Genomic DNA, 22,887 nt, shown 5'->3' on the forward strand with positions numbered 1-22,887 from the left:
TGTTCCCGGTAGTTGCGCTATTTGGGGCATGCGCAATAGAGTTCTCTCGACGCCATCTTGGTACACCATTATGCTTACTTCACCTCGGTCTACTGCGGCTGTGCAATACCGGACAACTCATTTCCGGTTTGCGAGTTTCACACTGTGTCTGGGCCCACCCTCAAGCTTACACCTGTTCCCTGACTGTAAGTTGATTTTATGGGTACTTATATACCATCCACTCACAACATGACACTGCTCCTGATGAAGCCAGTTGTTCTGGCGTAACGCGTCGGGCGTTTCTTCTGCCTCTGCCTCACCTTTCCTCATTCCTACCTCCACTGGTCACTGGACCAGGGTTCAACCTGCCAGCACTATTTTGCTCCTAACAGGTTGTATAGAGGGGGCCATTTGCTATTGGGTCCATTGATCATTGGTCTGTTCATACCGCATGAGCAGCATAACACCTTTATAAATCCTCCAAGTTTCCATTTGGGTTGGAGTATTTTTTGCTGGGGGCAATTTGACAACAAGGATTTGTGCTTCTTTGAATAAGTCTGCTTGTTCAAATATTTTGCTATACTTATTAGGCAGTTTGCATCCATTATCATATTAGGTGGATGGTGGAATATATGTCACTTTCTTTCATTATTTGTTGTTGGACTTTATATACCTATACCAGGTGTATTGCAAGTACATTTGTTATACATAGAATTATTAAGGGTTTGTGCAGAGGTTATTACCCCCTCTTTTTGGGTATGTAAAATGAATGCAATTGTGCGGTTTTAATTGTTTTTATATTTGCACTGCATGTTGTTTGTTTTGGATGATTAATAAAAAGTTCATTATCTTGTATTTTATTATACTTTATTGGTGATCCCTCCTATTTACATGCCTCTTTTCTGGTCTATGATGTTGGTATATAGCATGTAATTGGTGATCCCATTCAGTGGTGCCCTCCATAATTTTCTAAGGTTACAATTGTTTCTGGGGTACCCCTTTTGGTTCCCCTTTCCTAAGGAGGAGGCACGCTGTTGTTACTTTATTGGTATCTTACCATTGAGAGATGGATTTATCTGCCAGGGAAACAGCTTGGTGCCAGAGGGCCCAGGGGATTTTTGACACAGGCAACAGTAATCCAGGTGGTGCATCTAACACAGACGAGAGTTTTACCGCCACTACCAATGAGTTGATTAATTTACACAAATCACTCACAAAAGTATGGTGGAACATAAGGAGTTTGGAGGAGTACAAGGTCACTGGTCTCATACCAAGGGGCTTGAGAGTACAAATCTTTCCAGCCTGGGAAGTTGATGAAACTTTTCAAGATATGTGGGAGGCTGATTTGGTTAAATGTTCCCTTTTGCTGATGGACATGTTAATAGCCCATGATCAGGGTCTGCTGGTCAAACTTAAGGATGACATTAAACTTATGGAGATTAAACTCCAAACATTTGACCCTACTATGGTGTCTTCATTTAAACAGCAACTAAAAACAGTTATAGATAAATTTGAAAAGGAGATCATAGAGGGGAAACGCCATAAATTTCAGCGGGATAAAATGGATTTCAATAATGGCCGAGCTTATAAGTGGAGACATAGGGGGAACAAGCGGGCTACTTTTTCTCAAACAGTGACCCATAAAGAAACCAATCCTAGATACGAACAGTCTTCTAGTGATTTTTTATCTTCGGACCACAGCGACCCAGAAGGAGCAGCAGGAGGGGCAGACGCAAGACTAGGAGGCACAAGGAAAAGAAACAGGGGCTACAACCAGATGTCTCCAGCTTACAAGAGGGAAACGAGGTACAATCGCAGGAAACGGTAACCACCCTTTCCTCCTCATCTGCAACAGGTGTCACATCTGGTCCAGGTAATTTACAAATTATCAACTTAACATCTCATAATCTCACTACAGCTGAGAGATCTGTCTTGGAACGGGGACTAACTTTTGCTCCTATGAACATCTTGGATAAATTTACCCTTGTAAAGGATGTGTATCTCTTTTGTCGACAGTTGACTTTCAAATTACTTTACCATCATCCTTCTCCAGTTGATAATTTTCGGTATGTTGATAGACAAGTTCTTAGAGACCTGATGGACCTGTTGCAGGAGAATGAAAATACGACCTCCAGAAGACCATTCACCAGCCGCCTGCCTTCCCAAAGTACACCTTCCTTGGCCCTCTTCCCAGCAGTCCATATCTTCTTTATGAATGTATGTCGGGATATTCAGAATCTCCCTCTGGATACTCATAAGAGTCAAAACTTAAGTAAGGACGAATACAAAGCACTCCTTGATTTACAACATAACAAGGACTTCTTGATACGGGAAGCTGATAAGGGGGGTAATATTGTTCTGTGGCCTAACTCTCTCTTTTTACAGGAGGTGATGCGTCAACTGCAAGCCACTCCATGCTATACCCGCCTTCCAGCTGATCCCAGTGAAATATTCAAAAAGAGATTGGATGCCTTAATTGGGCAAGCTTTGCGACAGGGGACCATCAATAAGAAGGAGGCTGATTTTCTGACTACTGTTGATCCAATAGTACCTACCTTTTATCTTCTTCCTAAGGTACACAAATCCTTGGAAAATCCACCTGGTAGACCCATTGTTTCTGGTATTGGGGGTTTGTTTGAAAAACCTTGTATTTACCTTGATTTCTTTTTACAGCCCCTTGCCGCCAATCTGAGCTCTTACATTCGGGACTCGACACATCTCATTCAAATCTTGAGTAATCTTTGCTTACCATCACAGACTTTGTTGGTCACTTTGGATGTCGAGTCCCTGTATACGAGCATTAGCCATGATTTGGGGCTGGAGGCTATTGCCTTTCACTTAAACAACGATTCCATGGGCGATAAGGCACATAACCGCTTCCTTTTGGATTTGCTTTTCTTTATCCTCGATAAAAACTATTTTGTATTTGACAGGACCTTTTACAGACAGAGCATGGGGACTGCTATGGGAGCACGCTGTGCCCCCTCTTATGCGAACTTGTTTTTGGGGTGGTGGGAAGAGTTGGTGGTGTATCCTCATGATGGCTTTAAAACATACTGCTTCAAATGGCTACGGTATATTGATGATGTCATATTTTTCTGGACAGGCACAGAAGAAAGTTGCAGAACATTCATCAGTGAGCTGAACCAGAATCCCTATAATATCAAATTAACGTTTAACATTTCTCGTGCGACGGTGGAATTTCTGGATCTCAGTCTCTCCTTGGAAGGTTCGCATATCTCCACCAATCTATACCGTAAGCCTACAGCCACCAACAGCCTCCTACATTATACCAGCTTTCACCCCCAACACTTAAAAAATGGTATCCCCACAGGTCAGTTTTTTCGAGCCAAAAGGAATTGCAGTGATCCATCGAACTTTTTGTCTAAAGCAAGAACATTGACGGATCGCTTCAAGAGCCGTGGTTATCCCAAGAAAGTTATCTCAGCCTCCTATCAAAGAGCAAGAACAAGTACACGTGCAGAATTGTTACAGAGGAAGTCACGTGAGTCTTTTAGACCCATAGGGATAGTGACTACCTATAACAACCAGTGGCACGATGTACGCAAAATCCTGGGCCAGAATTGGGGTATTTTACTAAGTGAGGCAAAATTGGTTCCACATATCTCCAACTCGCCCACTCTGGTAGCACGAAGGGCTCGCAATCTCAAGGATCGGTTATGCCACAGCCACTATGTATGCCCCACGGTTAGACTGAACAGGGGGGGCTAGGATTTTGGGAACCTATCCTTGTGGTGATTGCAACGTGTGCCAGCATATGGTTGCCCGACATGGTATTTCTTTACCTATCTACCCTTTCCAGATTGTACCCAAAAAGGCATACTTTAATTGCAAGTCACGTAACTTAGTTTATGCCCTTGTCTGTAATTGTCCAAAAATTTATGTGGGACAAACCACTCAAGAACTCAGAAGGAGATTACAACAACATCTTTCTAATATCTCCACTACTAACAGGGATCGTGAAAAAGGCAAACATATTACCCCAGTGGCTGCACACTTTTTAGAGGTACACAATGGACGCTCCATGGGATTAAGGGCAATGGTTCTGGAAGAAGTGCCTACTAATATCAGAGGGGGTGATGTGGGCCTGAGACTGCTCAGATGTGAATCCAAATGGATACACGATCTGGGCAGTCTCTCTCCAAGGGGCCTTAATGCAGAATTACTTTTTACAGGGTTTTATAAACAACTTTAAATGACTGCGTTTTTTTGTTGTGCTCCCTCTGGGTTTGTATTCTATGGCTTTTGTGTACCATGGTTATTTATAGTTTTTCCATGTTTCATTTTTATCCCAACAGATTTCTTAGTCTCCTCCTCCTTTACGGTTCAAACTGGACATTGACATCTTTATTGCCCAGCATCCAACCTTTGTCTTCACAGATTGAAAACTGGTCACTACAATCAATTTCGCTTTAGATCTTTGATGGGCCTGTCTGCTTTCTACAATGTTTGCCGTCCTTTGTGCCTCTTTATGGGGGACAGTCATTTTTTATATCATATCATATATTCCGTTTTTTGAATCATTCCCTTGTCTTCTTGATATCCAGCGTATGTGTATATTTACTGCTGTACTATTTGGTTGTAATAAGCTATAGGGGCAAAATGTGAATAAAACTAAAGGAGCATTAATCTATATCATTTTGTCATTTCAACCTTGCAGATGAATTGTATTCGATCTGCATAAAAAACCATGTTTTTTTAATTAAATATTCTGCACACTTTAGGCTAGTTGCTCCATTTATTTCACTGCAGGGTATATATGTGACTTCATCATAATGATATAGCTTGTTGTTATCTCAATTTCCCCCTCCATCCTTCCCCCCTTCCCCTCCCCCCTCCCTCACTGCATGGCATTTTGTCACATTTTGGGCGGGCCACTGTACTAACTAGTACCTGAATGGAACTGTGTTCTATTGCTACATGCCCCCTTGGTACATTCATCTTATTTCTGTGACTCCTATATTGTCTGTACTTCAGAGTGACCGTGTCTCTATATGGTTACTGCTTCCGGTCTCTGCTAGGTTTCGGGTGACGGTCTGGGCCCTTTACTCTTACATCAGTGTTTTTTTGATCTGAGCATGCGCCTTGGAGCTCGCCGGACGCCATCTTGGTCTACCTTGTATGCTTCATCTTGGCCCATTGCGGCTGCGCAACACCGGATATTTTACTTCCGGTGTGTTCCCGGTAGTTGCGCTATTTGGGGCATGCGCAATAGAGTTCTCTCGACGCCATCTTGGCACACCATTATGCTTACTTCACCTCGGTCTACTGCGGCTGTGCAATACCGGACAACTCATTTCCGGTTTGCGAGTTTCACACTGTGTCTGGGCCCACCCTCAAGCTTACACCTGTTCCCTGACTGTAAGTTGATTTTATGGGTACTTATATACCATCCACTCACAACATGACACTGCTCCTGATGAAGCCAGTTGTTCTGGCGTAACGCGTCGGGCGTTTCTTCTGCCTCTGCCTCACCTTTCCTCATTCCTACCTCCACTGGTCACTGGACCAGGGTTTAACCTGCCAGCACTATTTTGCTCCTAACAGGTTGTATAGAGGGGGCCATTTGCTATTGGGTCCCTTGATCATTGGTCTGTTCATACTGCATGAGCAGCATAACACCTTTATAAATCCTCCAAGTTTCCATTTGGGTTGGAGTATTTTTTGCTGGGGGCAATTTGACAACAAGGATTTGTGCTTCTTTGAATAAGTCTGCTTGTTCAAATATTTTGCTATACTTATTAGGCAGTTTGCATCCATTATCATATTAGGTGGATGGTGGAATATATGTCACTTTCTTTCATTATTTGTTGTTGGACTTTATATACCTATACCAGGTGTATTGCAAGTACATTTGTTATACATAGAATTATTAAGGGTTTGTGCAGAGGTTATTACCCCCTCTTTTTGGGTATGTAAAATGAACGCAATTGTGCGGTTTTAATTGTTTTTATATTTGCACTGCATGTTGTTTGTTTTGGATGATTAATAAAAAGTTCATTATCTTGTATTTTATTATACTTTATTGGTGATCCCTCCTATTTACATGCCTCTTTTCTGGTCTATGATGTTGGTATATAGCATGTAATTGGTGATCCCATTCAGTGGTGCCCTCCATAATTTTCTAAGGTTACTCTATATTGATGCCTTTGCCCAAAAAGTTTACTTTTGTCTCATCTGACCAGAGAACATTCTTCCAAAACGTTTTAGGCTTTTTCAGGTAAGTTTTGGCAAACTCCAGCCTGGCTTTTTTATGTCTCAGGGTAAGAAGTGGGGTCTTCCTGGGTCTCCTACCATACAGTCCCTTTTCATTCAGACGCCGACGGATAGTACGGGTTGACACTGTTGTACCCTCGGACTGCAGGGCAGCTTGAACTTGTTTGGATGTTAGTCGAGGTTCTTTAGCCAACATCCGCACAATCTTGTGGTGAAATCTCTTGTCAATTTTTTTCTTTTCCGTCCACATCTAGGGAGGTTAGCCACAGTGCCATGGGCTTTAAACTTCTTGATGACACTGCGCACGGTAGACACAGGAACATTCAGGTCTTTGGAGATGGACTTGTAGCCTTGAGATTGCTCATGCTTCCTCACAATTTGGTTTCTCAAGTCCTCAGACAGTTCTTTGGTCTTCTTTCTTTTCTCCATGCTCAATGTGGTACACACAAGTACAGAGGTTGAGTCTTGAGTCAACTTTAATCCATGTCAACTGGCTGCAAGTGTGATTTAGTTATTGCCAACACTTGTTAGGTGCCACAGGTAAGTTACAGGTACTGTTAATTACACAAATTAGAGAAGCATCACATGATTTTTCGAACAGTGCCAATACTTTTGTCCACCCTCTTTTTTATGTTTGGTGTGGAATTATATCCAATTTGGCTTTAGGACAATTCTTTTTGTGTTTTTTCATTTAAGACAAATTAAATGAAGATAATAATACCAAAGAATTTGTGGTTGCAATCATTTTCAGGAAGAAACTGAGTATTATCTGACAGAATTGCAGGGGTGTCAATACTTTTGGTCACAACTGTAGCCCTTGGAGGCTAGCATCTATATACAAAAGGAATGGCTGAATGTAATCAGGATAAGCCATGATAGGTGGTTTGGTAAGAAAGATTTTCAGTGTTTGGAATGCATGTTCTTGATGATTTGTCCAGTCTATTGGAAGTCTTCGTTTGTAGTTTTCCTTGGGACATCCCCGTAGCAACTCAGTAAGTTGGTCAGACACTTGAGAAAAGTGAGGAATATAGCGGCGATAGTAGCCTGCAAATCCCCAAAATCTTCGGACTTCTTTGACGGTAGTTGGCATTCTCCAGTTTTGAACTGCAGTAATTTTGTCGGGGTCAGGTTGTACCCCTTCCACGCTTACCACATGTCCAAGGTAGTTGACTTTTGGTTTTAGCAAGTGGCATTTGGAGGGCTTGATTTTGAGGCCATGTTGGCTTAGTACCTTGAAGACTTCATACAGATTATGAATGTGGTCTTCATATGTCTGTGAATAGACAATGACATCATCAAGGTAAAGGACACTCTGGAAATTTTCGTGGCCATGACATCTCTCCATTAGTCATTGGAACGTAGCAGGGGCATTGCAAAGCACAAAAGGCATAAAGTTAAATTCAAAAAGCCCCTTGATGTGGTAAAGGCAGTCTTCTCTCTGTTCTCAGGCGCCATGGGAACTTGCCAGTATCCGCAGGTTAAGTCAAGTGTAGAGAAGTAGGAGGCAGATCCGAGAGAAGTCAGGGACTATTCAATTTGTGGCAAGGGGTAGGCATCCTTGTGTGTGATGTTGTTCAATTTGTGGTAATCCACGCAGGTGGTATGGGACGATGTCGCTCCTTGATGGGAGGATGGTCACATGTGAGGATTAGATGCTGAATCAGAGTAGTCTTACCGAAATCCAAAGGGTGCTTACTGAATGCTTGATAATGAGCAGCTTTCACTAATGGTTGTCCTTCTAGCAGGATTGGTTCGAGGAGAGCCTGATAATCTTGATTTTCAATACCTGTTCAGGCACGGCACCATACCATAGTCTCTGAACTAGGCTGTAGAATCACTGATTGGGTGTTTCAGGTACAGATACGGCTAATTTCACCTTTGCTATTTGCAAACTTCTGCTGGGCAACAAGCACACAGATGGCATGCTGAATGGTCCACTGATCGGAAGATGTAGCTGTAGGTAGAGAGGCATGCAAGGCAGACAACACATTTGGAAACCAATTTATAAGAACATTCATGCCTAGAACCATTACAGCAAAACCCTCATCCTCTACATCAGTTACAATGACAATGTGATGACACCAATGGTGTCGCTGGCGCAGCCTAGTGGGCACATGAACAAGTGCAGGTAGTGAAGGAGCCAGGCACACAGTGCACAAGGACCTGAGCCTAAGCAGTCACATGACCAGGGAGCAGAGTCACCTCGTGTGAGGACACGGAAGGCAACTGAGCGCGCGGAGTACAGGGCACAGAAAGTAAACGTAGTCCAAGGATAGCCGAGGGTCAAAAGCCAGACGAGAATGTGGTACCTAGGGATAAGATAGAGTAAACGGAAACAAGCCAAGAGGTCAGATAACCAGGAGGGACAGGGCAGTAAAAAGCAGGATACAGAGGCAAAAGTCAGGGGACAAACCGGGTCATACACAGCAATGCACACAAGCAAAGAGGCACAATGATTATGGATGAGTAACCTGGGTCAGCAACCACAAACCGAGTATACGGAAGTATCACCGACACCAAGTCCAGGAACTTCCAACATTAAATAGCGGGCCTAGAACCAAAGAGAGGCGAACTAAAGTTAACCCTGACCAGGATGGAGGCGGAACCATCCTGTCCATAGTCATAACAGACACCCTGTCTTTGGAGCTTAATGTTCCCAATCCCAATAGTGGGCTCCCAGTAACCATGGTGAGGTATGGGCTGACCATTACTAGCTATAATGTTCATCCAGACATCTGGAGGGTTATTTAAGTCATTAAAGTCCCAATGTTCAAGATATGCCTGCTTCTGCAAAGTGGTTACCTGTGAGCCGGTGTAGACAGTTATGCGCGGGCAGGGCAAGATGAAGCAAGGCACCCACGTGGATCCTTCCTCCCGAGTAGCGGTCCTCAGCCTCGGGGTGGCCCATTTAACTGATAGCACTGGGTCTCGGTGTGTCCATATCTGTGGTAGTGCTGACAGAGCGGTCTCTTATGGCGAGCAGCTTTGTCTGAAGGTAGACTTCTGAGTGGAGGCTCAGGGGAGAGAGTACTGTCCCGAGTTTGTTCCCTGGAACGTGAAGGTGGAATAATCAGGTTTTTGATCTGCTGGGAGACTTGCTCGAGTCCTCTGGCAATGTCATCTACACACGCTTCAAAGGATGCCTTGGAGTCCACAGGGGGAGTCTGCGCAGCTTGTGTAACTTGCATGGTACCTGGCGATGTCATCTGGAAAGATGGAGGGGTAACAGGAATAGACCCACCTAGAGGAGCAAGGGTGAAAGAGTTTCCCTGTGTATATTCATTGCCGAGGACACGAAAAGCTAGGGTCTTGAAGTCTGCAAAGGTGAAGCTGGGATGTTGTGCAGATGGCATGCGGAGTTGGCTCCAGGGCCGCCATCAGGGCATTACTGCCCTGACTGGCGTATGGGGCCCGGCGGGCAGAGGGGGGCCCGCATTGGTCCCGGTCTCCTCTCTGCTCACCGGGCCCCTACCAGCAGGTAAACCGGGCCCTGGCTAGCGGCGCTGCGGACGGCAGCTAAACACTATTGACATGTGGGCCCGGCGGCCCGCACGTCAATAGTTAACAGCTGCCAGCCAATCGGAGGCTGGCAGCTGACGACAGCCGCAGCGCGCATCTCGCCGGCGTCTGACGTCAGTGTCAGTCGCCGGCTAGAGCGCGCTGCAGCGTGGAGGGATGGAGGGAGCCTTGCCCGCCGCTGGACCATGGCCAGGTAAGGATAACTTTTTTTTTTTTTTTTTGACAGCGGCGATCCAGGGGGCCCGGGAGCAGAGTGCTGGACTGGGGGCAGAATGCTGAACATGGTGCACAATGCTTGACTGGGGGCAGAATGCTGAACATGGGGCAGAATGCTGGACTGGGGGCAGAATGAGAGACATGGGGCAGAATGCTGGCTGTGGGGCAAAATGCTGAACATGGGGCAGAATGCTGGACATGGGGGAAGAATGTTGGACGGGGGAAGAATGTTGGACATGGGGCAGAATGCTGGCTGTGGGGCAAAATGCTGAACATGGGGCAGAATGCTGGACATGGGGGAAGAATGTTGGACGGGGGAAGAATGTTGGACATGGGGCAGAATGCTGGACATGGGGCAGAATGCCGGACATGGGGCAGAATGCCGGACATGGGGCAGAATGCCGGACATGGGGGCAGAATGCTGGACTAGGGCAGGATGCTGGGCACTGGGGCAGGATGCTGGGCACTGGGGGCAGAATACTGGACTGGGGGCAGAATACTGGACTGGGGGCAGAATACTGGACTGGGGGCAGAATGCTGGACTGGGGGCAGAATGCTGGACATGGGGCAGGATACTAGACATGGGGGCAGGATACTAGACATGGGGGCAGGATACTAGACATGGGGGCAGAATGCTGGACATGGGGGCAGAATGCTGGACATGGGGGCAGAATGCTGGACATGGGGGCAGAATGCTGGGTGCTGGGGTAGAATGCTGGACATGGGGCAGAATACTGGACATGGGGCAGAATGCTGGACATGGGGCAGAATGCTGGACTGGGGCAGAATGCTGGACTGGGGCAGAATGCTGGCTGTGGGGCAAAATGCTGAACATGGGGCAGAATGCTGGACATGGGGGAAGAATGTTGGACTGGGGCAGAATGCTGGACATGGGGCAGAATGCTGGACATGGGGCAGAATGCTGGATATGGGGCAGAATGCTGGACTGGGGCAGAATGCTGGACTGGGGCAGAATGCTGGCTGTGGGGCAAAATGCTGAACATGGGGCAGAATGCTGGACATGGGGGAAGAATGTTGGACTGGGGCAGAATGCTGGACATGGGGCAGAATGCTGGACATGGGGCAGAATGCTGGACATGGGGGCAGAATGCTGGACTAGGGCAGGATGCTGGGCACTGGGGCAGAATGCTGGACATGGGGCAGAATGCTGGACTGGGGGCAGAATGCTGGACTGGGGGCAGAATGCTGGACTGGGGGCAGAATACTGGACTGGGGGCAGAATACTGGACATGGGGCAGGATACTAGACATGGGGGCAGAATGCTGGACATGGGGCAGAATGCTGGACATGGGGGCAGAATGCTGGACATGGGGGCAGAATGCTGAACATGGGGGCAGAATGCTGAACATGGGGCAGAATGCTAGGTGCTGGGGTAGAATGCTGGACATGGGGCAGAATGCTGGATATGGGGCAGAATGCTGGATATGGGGCAGAATGCTGGACATGGGGGCAGAATGCTGGACATGGGGGCAGAATGCTGGACATGGGGGCAGAATGCTGGACATGGGGGCAGAATGCTGGACATCGGGGCAGAGTGCTGGACATGGGGGCAGAGTGCTGAACATGGGGGCAGAGTGCTGAACATGGGGGCAGAGTGCTGAACATGGGGGCAGAGTGCAGATACAGGGCATGATTGGAGACAGATCGCACAGGATTATGGGGCAGGATGGATGCGATGGAGATCATATGGGGGCACAATGGATACTCATGAGGGCGGGATGGGAGAACATATGGCTGAAGCCAGGAATGAGACACACGGGGGCCAGGATGGGGGGTATTATTACCATAGGGGCAAATTAAGGGATATTATTACTGCAGTGATGTATTTAATTTTTTGAGGATACTGTTTTAAATGGGGGGGCCGTCCTGCTACTGTGCAGAGCGACACTATGTCGCCTTTTTTTCTTCATGTGGTGTAATGTAGAAGTTGGGAAAAAATAAGTAATGTGTTCTGCAAGCGGAGCTCTAGATAACCGTGTTATTTCCTGCAGAGACTAGTCCTGGCTGGAAGACGTGATGGCAATCTGTGCTGGATGAATGAAAAGCAAGGATGAAGGACTTCACCTAGAGACATCACTGGTGAGTTAGTGTGTTACCTGTACACTGACACTATACACTGTATACTATATATATATACAGAGGTCCTGTGTATAATGTCACCAGTGATCACTGTGTTACCTGTACATTATATACAGAGCTCCTGTGTATAATGTCATTGATCAATATATTACCTGTACACAGACGCTGCATACTAAATACAGATCTCCTGTGTATAATGCCACTTACGGTGATAGTATTATTTTTTTTATTAATGATCAGTATTGTAGTATTCAGTCACCATCTGGTGGTAATATGTGGTCTCGTCATGGTGCGGTGGTATTTGTTCCTTGCATGTGATATTATTCGGTCACTATGGTAGTAATATGTGGTCTGGTCATGGTGTAGCGGTATTTGTTCCTTGTATGTGATATTATTGGTAATTTTAAAAATTGAAAAATAAATAGAAATATACCTAAAGCGTATTGCATATTTTAATAAATATTTAATAGGTTACAGTAGAGTAGGGCCTGGCCAAAAGTGTCTACCCTGTTATGGTGGCGGCTTAAAAAAATCTTTTGTCCAAAGCAAAAGCTGCCGACTATATGTGTGATCTGGTGATGGGAACTGTTAATGTGTGATAAGTGAGAAGTAGAGTTTTTCCAAGAGAGAGCGGTGGGACTGTGGACAGTTTGAGGGGTGGAGGCGGGACTGGGTGGAGCCTGGGCGGAGTCTCAAGGGGGCCCCGAAAATTTTGCCAGTATGGGGCCCCGAAATTCCTAGTGGCAGCCCTAGTTGGCTCTGAGACAGTTCAGAACCCGCCCCCTCTATGAAGCAGTCTATCAGGATTTTGTCAGAGTCCTCACTTTCACGGGGGTCAACGTGTAGAACAGCGGAGAAAGCCTCTTGGAGGGATAGAGCATAGTCCCGTAGGGTCTCACCAGGTTGTTGTCATCTTGCAATGCAAAGAATCTCATTTTGACCTCAGAGATGGATGTAACTTTTAAGGCATCCTTTAATTTTGTAAGGATTTGTTCAGGCGTTCTCTTCTCTGATGGGGGCCAGGATCAAACTTCCCTGGAAGCAGCACCCTCAAGCTGACCCAGCAGAATTGCACTTGCAGAAAGAGAGCCAGCAACTTATCATGGAAGTCCCTGAAGGTGTGTGGATCCCCCTTGTAGCGTGGCTGTTGTAGCTGGGTTCATTCATGATGTAGATGCTGAGGTGACTTCTCACAATCGGACAGAGTCTCTGATATAGACACAAAGATGAATCCTGTTCGTGACACCAAAAATTGTGGTGAGCCACTGGGGAGGCGCCAGATGTTGCAGAAGGGCCAGCTGGGGAATATAGTCCCACTCTTAGCAGATAATGATTTCACAGTAGCTGAAGTGGGTCGCTGGACTCCTCAACACTTCCCTCGTGTCCACAACAATTGTCAATAGCAGGAGGTGGCACTTTTGGATGGTACAGGACAACCCCGGGGGCACTCCTGTAGCGGTGGTGTGTGGGTACAAGTTTTGGAGCGCCCGTGGCGTTTGTGCAATCTCAAGCAGCCAGATACGCAGGTGAACTTGTAAACATAACAATTTTACTGAAAGAGTTAAAAGGGTATAGTCTCTCTCTTTATGGCAAAGTTCACAGTATATTGTGCATCTAGAAGTAATGATTCTCTCCTCATGAGACAAGCGTAGTTATGGCCTCTCAGGGCGACTGTAGCAGAGTTCTCTTCACTTGCTATTAGAGGAAGTGCTATGCGCAGTCTGAGAAATATTACACTGATGGAGGGACCTTCACAGATTGGCTGTCTGTGGAAACACACTACCGTATGGAAGTACTCACAGTTTCGAGCCTACCGTTCCCTATCGCAGGGTGTAGGTTAAGCAAAGTCAGTGGCGTGGCTGCAATGTGGATCTGGTCCTGGGTAGAAGCAAACAGAATAACCAGCATGCAGGAGAGCACATGTGCAGCTGTATCTCTTCTGACAGGATGAGTCTTCATTCCTTTGTTAGGAGATTATGTGGAGAAAGATGTCCCCTCAGCGTGGACTCGCATGGAAAACAATGATGGAAGCAGTAGTGTTTGCTCCCTCAGCCAGCTTGTTGTGAGGAGAATAATCACTTAACTTCAATATACACACATTAGCCATTAGATGGCAGCAAAGCACATTTATGCGGTGTCAGTATACAAATCCAATGTATTACATTTTCTAACTCAGAGTTTTCAAAACTAATTCTGAGACAATGGAACATATCTACTGCCACACGACAACTGCCTCATTCAAAAGAAGTAGAACGGGTACCAGGGTACCACAATTCGGTAACCTGCTGTCTGTTTTGGACATAATTCACTTCACTGTGCAGGGGTAAGCATAATCATGACTGAATAACTGACGAATACCATTAAGATGGACAGAGAGACTGGGAGATGGATCAAGTCATTGTTTCTCTCAGATGGACAATGAGGTGGCCAACTTTGGAAGTTTCTTTACTGCTAAAGCTTTATCACCATCGTCCGCTACTGAACCCAAAGAAAATTTATCTGATCAATTTTCTAGAGATTACAAAAACAAATTTGTACTTTTCCATCGTAAATTTTATTTTAATCTTCATCCTTTACTCCGAGCAACAACATGGTAGATTTACTATTTCTTTATTGCTGGAAGATCCTCAGTGGTTGGAATATTCTCAGCTTCATACGTCTCTAGAGATGTCATCTGTGTAAACGTTAAACCCCTTTTGATGGTGATGATTTTATTTTTGTTTTTTTTTTGCACGCTCATTTTTTCCTCCCTGTCTTCCAAAAGCCATAAGTTTTTTATTTTTCTGTCGATGCAGTCTCAGAAAGGCTTGTGATTTTACTGGACAAGTTGTAGTAAAGTATGATAGCATTTATTTTACCATCATGTAGTGGAAAACAGGAAACAAATTCCAAGTGGATTGAAATTATGGAAAAAAGGCAATTCCACCATTTTTGGGAGTTTAATTTTTACGTTGCTCAGTGGAAGGTAAAAAGTGGCTCTTCAGGTCAGTATGATTACGGTAATGCCAAACTTGTTTTCTTTGATATATTTTAATGGTTTATAAAAATGCAGAACGTAGTTAAAAACATATGGCTGCATCTTTTTACCGGTTAAACGATGTTGTATTTTAAAAGGGAACCTGTCACCCCCCTGGGCATTTTTAAGTAAAAGAGCCACCTTCAGCAGCACTAAGCCGTCCATCATCCCGCTCTTGCGATGTGGTGCGGCCTCCTTTGCTTCTTACATGCCCGGCGCCTGCGCTCTGCCAACAGTTCTCGGGCATGCGCCGTGCGCTGCACGGGAACTGACATCATGCCTTCATGCTCTCTCGCCGCGAGGCCCCAGATCTCATCCCGCTGTGTGTTATGATGTATTCACACTATGGGGCTGGGTATCTGCCGCCTGCGCAGTAAGCATCTATCTCCCCCTCCCCCTGTTTCCTCCCTCGGCAGCGTCTAATGAACTGAGCTCCCACACGCAGGATCTCTCTGCGCAGGTGCCAGATACCCAGCCCCGCAGTGTGAATATATCATAACACAGCGGGGCGTGATCTTGGGCCTCGCGGCGAGAGAGCATTACATGAAGGCATGATGTCAGTTCCCGGGCAGCGCACACAGCGCATGCCCGAGAACTGTTGGCAGAGCGCAGGAGCCGGGCATGTAAGGAGCAGAGGAGGTGGCACAACAACACAAGAGGGGGATGATGGACAGCTGTAAGACGTTGGACACCGGGGGAGAAAACACACCTCATGGACACACAGGAGGTATGGCGGGGAATTTATAAAAGACTGTATTTTGGCATTACTAGGGGTCAGAAACATAAGAACCACCTTCACAGAATGCAGCCTTAGTGCTGCTGAAAGTGGCTATTTTACTTAAAAATGCCCGGGGGGGGGGAGTGACAGGTTCCCTTTAATAATTCATACTCTTACGGAACTGGCGATACCAAATATGCTTACTTTTTTCATTTATTTTAGTTTTTTTTATATAATACTTTTAAAAACCTTTAGAGTCCGTTTTCATTAACTTTTAGACCCCATAGGAATCCTGATCATGTGATTGCTTAGTATAACTTACTTAGATACTTCAGTATTGCACTACATAGTGAAAATAGCATTCTGCTATGAAACACAGCTACAGACCAGGATACTTATGAGTACCAAGATGGTGGTGCCTTCAAGGCCCTTGGCTGTCATGGCAGTTTATTGGCATCTCATGATGGAATCATAGGCAAAAAATCTTGGACCAGATTACTCATATAATACTTTAATTGAAGCAAAAAAATATAGCAAACTAAAACAACATAACAAGAATGCTTGATACGAAAAGGTAAAATAATCAATCAAAACGGTCCTTAAAATACATGCTTATTGAATACTAGCTGAAGAGCCCGGCGCTGCCCGGGCATGGTAACTAACTACGGTTAGTTATAACAAATAGCGGTTATAAGCAGCTTTGCGGGTATTTCTTTCCCAGGGACAGTGCCGGATGCTTCTTTTTTTCCTTGGATTGAGAGATATGTATATATATATATATATATATATATATAAAGCTGAGTGTATAGCCCTGCCTACTCCGCATAGCCACATTCACTATAATATCCCACATCATCCCGTCAGCCAGAGCTACTGGACTACTACCCCTAATATCCCACATCGTCCCGTCAGCCAGAGCCACCGGACTACTAATATCCCACATTATCCCGTCAAAGCCACCGGACTACCCCTAATATCCTACATCATCCTGTCAGCCAGAGCCACCGGACTACTACCCCTAATATCCCACATCGTCCCGTCAGCCAGAGCCATCGGACTACTACCCCTAATATCCCACATCATCCTGTCAGCCAGAGCCACCAGACTACTACCCCTAATATCCCACATCATCCCGTCAGCCAGAGCCACTGGACAACTACCACTAATATCCCACATCATCCCATCAGCCAGACCCACTGGACTACTACCCCTAATATCCCACATCATCCCATCAGCCAGAGCCACCGGACTACTACCCCTAATATCCCACATCATCCCGTCAGCCTGGAATCAGAACCACAGCGCTGAGTGGAACGGTCCTAATGTCCATACCGGGGATCCCTTTAAGAGTGGCCTGGGGTCAAAACCAAAGCGCTGGATGGATTTGCCCTAACTTCCATACCAATGATCCCTTTAAGAGAGGCCTGGGGTCAGTATCAGAGCACTGAGGGATTTGCCCTAAATTCCATACGGGAGATCCCTTTAAGAAGGAAGATGTGACTATGGGATGAAGGATGTGTGATGGGATATGGGCAGAGAGGGAGGGATTCATTTCTGTCATGTGCTCTCTGCTCCTTTCTGGGGGGCAGACAATGGCTGGGAGCTTATGTTCCCAGGGATGCTATATTTCTCCTAACATGTCAGTGTCTGCTGAGGTGTTGTCAAGTAAGAAAACTTGCTCATAGCAACCAATCACAGCTCAGCTTCTTTTAACCAGCTCTGGTGAAATGAGAGATGCTTAGTGATTGGTTGCAAGGAAAACTGTTGCTCATAGCAACCAATCACAGCCCAGCTTCTTTTAAACATCACTGGTGAAAAGAAAGATGCTTCGTGATTGGTTGGTGATACACACACATTCACTTTTATATAGAGATCAATTAAAATCCATCCATCACTGCTAGAAAGTACAGACAAGTTTCAGAATATGTTTTTACTCATTGCATGAACCACTTAATAGCCCAAAAACAAAATAATCATTTTGGCAATAATTCATCTTTTTCTACTCCTTACAGTATTTACTAAATACATATAACATTGTGAGTTATGGTTAACTTAGTGACAAAATGTACAATTGGTGGAGAAAGGTTGTACTTGATGGGTCTCTTTTTTCAACCTATGCAACAATGTACGGTAATATAGATTATGAAGAAATAATTTGCATAATAAAAAAGGTGGACTTTGAACAAGCCTTAAGCTTGGCAGCAGGGATGGAGTCATAAGTACATGTTATTTTCCATAGTGTATTCTTACACAGAAGGAAGGTTTTTAACAAGTCAAAAAAAGTGACGTATTAACCTTAACAAATCTTAATTCTAAATATCCCCCAAAACCTCGTCCTGAGGAACTGGAGGTTTTCTGAAACATACTTACAGCTTCTGAGTCCAACCCTAGCCAACATGCATGGCTGACAACTCCATGGCATTCAAGGGTACATTTCTTGTGAGATGTTATTATTAATAATGAAAATGGGGCATCCAACATGCGTTCATTAAAAAAACATTAAAAATAATGTTTTCTGTTTAATTACTAAATCTTTCTGTCAGCAAAATGCACATAAAAAAACGACATAATCAAACTCTAAAACTTGCATCATAATTCTACAAGCAGTAACTGAGTAATACCTGCGACTTCTCTGCATTTAGTGGTCACTACTCACCAGTGCTGTTATCTGTAGGAATCTCCTCCTTACACCGCTCATCACCCCTCACATATGTCCCTGTAGTATTAATATGGGGCAGATCTTCACCCTGAAACAAAGATTGTAAAAGTCACAGAGAGATGAAGACGTTTGTTGAAATGATTTAGAAGAACAGAAAAGATCACAAATGAACATGACGGTCAAAACTGACGGCAGTAGTAGGCTTGTAATTGTAACCAACAGTCTCCCTATGTCACGAGCGGATCACGTCCTCCTGGGAGATTTGGGGTTAGAAAATCACTATGTACTGTGAATCGCAGATCTTCCTATCAGGAACACCGCACTGAACTTGCTCACTGAGCCAGTGCGCGTGTCCTGAGTAAAGCGAACTGTGCTCAAAGATACCTGTGGAGCGGGCAGCAGCCGAGTAGGTGCGTACTTCAGAGCCGCAGTATCAGGATCCTGACAGCGCCGGCGTACAGCCTCCGCTGAGCAGGGACTCACCCGCACTGTAGGGACCCCTGGGAACCAGAATAGCCGAAAAGTATAGGTGCACAGGACCTTAGTGATGAAGTTTAGCAAGCTGGCACGGGACCTACAGTCATGTGACTGCAAGGGGGCGGGGCTTAGCATCCTGCTTTCAAAGAAGACAGCAAACTCAGAGTCAGGCAAAACGGAGGTTGTTCACAGTACGGACAGCGAGGTACAGGAGGGGTAAACAGACGGGAGGTCAGACAAAGTCAAAGGTCATACACAAGAGAGCGACGCGGTACCAAGGGGACGAGCAGAGAGAAGTCGGGTCACAAGCAGATAGTCATACACGAGAGGTAGCGCAGTACAAGAGGGACAGGCAGAACTCGTAACAGGGACAGAACCGGATCAAAACCAAACAAGCAAGATATCAGGCACAAGGCACACATACGCACAAGGTTAACTAACTCAGCCGAGGGCAGGAGTATAACTGACACCGGACCTAGGTCCAGTGAGCATTAAATAGCCGCCCTTTGCCAGGGAGAGGCGGAACAATTAACCCCCAATCAGACCAGGATGGGCCAAAGCGAAACCCTTTCCTGGATCATGACACTTCCATTTAGCCTGTGTGTTTGTGTTTCCAGGGGCGGACACTGACAGCTTGGGGCCCCTGTGCAAGAAATGTGTCTGGGCCCCCCTCCTTTTATGACGACAAAGCTACATATATATATATATACACACATACATATATATATATATATATATATATATATATATATACACAGGGTGGTCCAAAAGTAGGTGGACAGAAAATAATAACATTTATTTTGGTTTATATATAAAATTATATTTACCAACACAAGCATAACATTGACAATTAAATTTTATTCTGAACAATAATACAAAAGCCCTAAATTTTATCAGCGCAGGTGCTCAAACTGTTTTCCATCACAATTTGCACAGCTTTGAAGTCGGCCTCTTACGCTTCGACAAACATTTTTGCACAAGTCTCTTTGGGTATTAATTTCTTGAAATGCATCTCTTATGTAATTTTTCAAATCACTGACACTTTTTGGTTTTTGACTATAAACTTTGTCCTTGAGTACTCCCCCAAAAGAAAAAATCCATTGGGGTCAAGTCTGGTGAACGTGCCGGCCAATCAAGTGGGCCTCTTCGGCCAATCCATTTATTAGGAAATGTTTCATCAAGATACTCGCGGACTACTCTTGAATAATGTGGAGGGGCCCCATCTTGTTGGAAATAAAGGTCATTGAATTAGGTTGTTGCTGTAACTGGGGAACAACTTGATTCATTAGAATTTTGAGATACTTATCTCCTGTGACTGTTCCATCAAAAAAAAAAAATAAATAAATTAAAAAAAAGGTCCAAAAACACCAAAACGTGAAATACGACCCCAAACATTGACACCAGGCTCATTTAGTTGTTGCTCTAATGTTAAATGCATGTTCTCATTATACCAGTAAATACAATTATGTCTGTTAGTATGACCAGATAACTTGAAAGAAGCTTCATCACTCCACATAATGTTATCTAAAATTACTGGATTTTCTTCAGTTTTGTTAAGCATAATCTCACTACATTGCAGCCGCCTGTCTGGATCTTCCTCCAATAACCCATGAATTAGACGTGGACGATAAGCTTTCCACCCAGTAGATTTCAGGATTCGCATGATGGAAGCTCGTGAAATTCCCAATTCTAAAGAGACTCTTCTGGTGGACTTTTTTGGTCTCTGAACAAATGTTTCAGCAACAAGTTGTTTCTTATTTTCTGTACAGGCTGTTTTGGGTCGTCCAGTTTTTGGAGCATTAAGGATTGAGCCAGTGGCATCGAATTTGTCACAAATGCGGTAAATGGTTTGTCTCTTTGGGGCTTGAGTAACAAAATTTTCAACCCAATTTGCTCTAACTGTTTCAGCATTTTGAGATTTCCAATACTCTTTTAAAATCCATTTTCTTTGATCTGTATTTAAATTATTTGCCATTATGGGTTATCTGAATTATCTGAAAAGAAAACAGATTTGGGGGAGATTTATCTGTGAAAACTGGATCTGTGAAACTGACTCAGTTGCCCTTAGCAACCAATCAGATTCCTCCTTTCATTTTCCAAAGAGTCTATGAGGAATGAAAAGTGGAATCTGATTGGTTGCTAAGGGCAACTGAGTCAGTTTCACTTTACACCATGTTTGATAACTCTCCCCCTTCATAACCCTATTACACATACTGTCCACCTACTTTTGGACCACCCTGTATATAGAGCCACACACACACACACATACATATATATATTACATAGTCTCCTTTATTATGTATATTGTCGTCCCTTATTATACAGTCCCTTATTACTTACTGTCCTGTCTTGTTAGATGTATAATGCAATGATGGCTGATGGAGCATGGGAAAGCTTCTTTTCTAATGGAGGAGCTGATGGACTGGTAGTCTGGTCACCGACTCCTCCATAACTAAGGATGGTGTTATACATAATAAGTGAGTACACTATAGACTAAGGGACTGTGTTAGACATAAGTGAGTACACTATATACTAAGTCACTGTGCTATACATAAAAAGTGACTACACTATATACTGAGGGATGGCGCTATACATAATAAGCAAGTGCACTATATACTCAGGGACTGTGCTATACATAATAAGTGAGTACCCTATATACTAAGGGGCTGTGCTATGTATAAGTGAGTACACTTTATACTAAGGGAATGTGTTAGACATAATAAGTGATAATAAAGTCTTCCTCGACCCTCCCTGTTCCTAAATCCATTATAAATCCCACTTTCCTGCCGTCCTCTCCCCGCATCCCATTATTGTCCTCATCCCCACCCCATCATTGCCCACTTCACCACCTCCATCATTGCTTTCTCCCCTACCACCCTATTATTGTCCATTCCACCACCTCCATCATTGCCTTCTCCCCTAGCACCCCCCCTCATTGACCATTCTACCACCTCCATAATTTCCTCCTCCCACACTACCATCATTGTCCTTACCACCATCATTGCCCTTTCCACCATCATTGTCCTTTCCACTACCTCCATCATTGCCTTCACCACCACCACCTTCATCATTGCCTCCTCCCACACCACCCCCATCATTGCTTTCTCCCCTACCACCCTCAGCATTGCACTCTCCATCACTGCCCTTTCCACCACCTCCATCATTGCCTCCTTCCATACTACCCCCATCATTGTCCTTTCCACTGCCACCATCATTGTCTTCTCCCACACCACCCTCATCATTACCCATTCCACCACCTCCATCATTTCTTCCTCCCTCACCATCCCCATCATTGTCCTTCCTACTGCCACCATCATTGTCTTCTCCCCACCACCCCCATTCCACGACCTCCATAATTTCCTCCTCCCTGACCATCCCGATCATTGCCCTCTCCACCACCACCATTATTGTCCTTTCCCGCACCACCCCATCATTGCCCATTCTCCATCTCCATCCTTTTCTCCTCCCCACCACCCCTATTATTGTCCTTTTCACCACCTCCATCATTGCCCATTCCACCACCTCCTTCATCATTGCCCATTCCACCACCTCCATCATTTCCTCCTCCCCCACCACCCTCATTATTGCCCTTTCCACCACCTCCATCACTGCTTTCTCCCCCACCACCCCATCATTGCACTCTCTGTCACCCCCATCACTGCCCTCTCCTCCACCTACACACACACACAAACACAGCACCATTCACCTCTCTGCACATTCTCCCGTAGTGCTACACACACACGCACACACACAGCACCTCTCTGCACGCTCTCCTGCAGCCGCAGCATCACCGTCGCTGGCAGCTTCCTCTCACTGACAAAGCCGCGGTGCTGAATGATGATGTCATCTCCAGCCGTGCTGCTGACTGCTGTGTGAGACAGGAAGCGCGAGCAGGAAGCAGGATGGATCGCTGCAGCTCTGCTCCGCTGCCATTTTCTCTTGCAGGTAGCAGAGCTGCAGGGATCT

General features: G+C 45.2%; 2 protein-coding genes across 3 annotated transcripts in view; one reads left to right on the forward strand and one right to left on the reverse strand.

Annotated features, from left to right (window-relative positions):
* LOC141073676 (uncharacterized) overlaps positions 1-22,887 on the forward strand; it is a 502,533-nt gene that overhangs the window by 278,324 nt on the left and 201,322 nt on the right. The window lies entirely within an intron of this gene.
* The window catches only part of LOC141073880 (gastrula zinc finger protein XlCGF66.1-like), a 38,408-nt gene that overhangs the window by 13,122 nt on the left and 2,399 nt on the right, over positions 1-22,887 (reverse strand). For both annotated transcript variants that reach the window (XM_073561411.1, XM_073561420.1), the window contains exon 6: positions 18,442-18,532. In XM_073561411.1, coding sequence (XP_073417512.1) covers positions 18,442-18,532 — 91 coding nt within the window. The remainder of the gene's footprint in view (positions 1-18,441; positions 18,533-22,887) is intronic.

The sequence above is a fragment of the Dendrobates tinctorius genome, unplaced genomic scaffold (assembly GCF_039654945.1).
Source record: "Dendrobates tinctorius isolate UK_male_01 unplaced genomic scaffold, ASM3965494v1 ptg000014l, whole genome shotgun sequence".
NCBI lineage: Eukaryota > Metazoa > Chordata > Amphibia > Anura > Dendrobatidae > Dendrobates > Dendrobates tinctorius.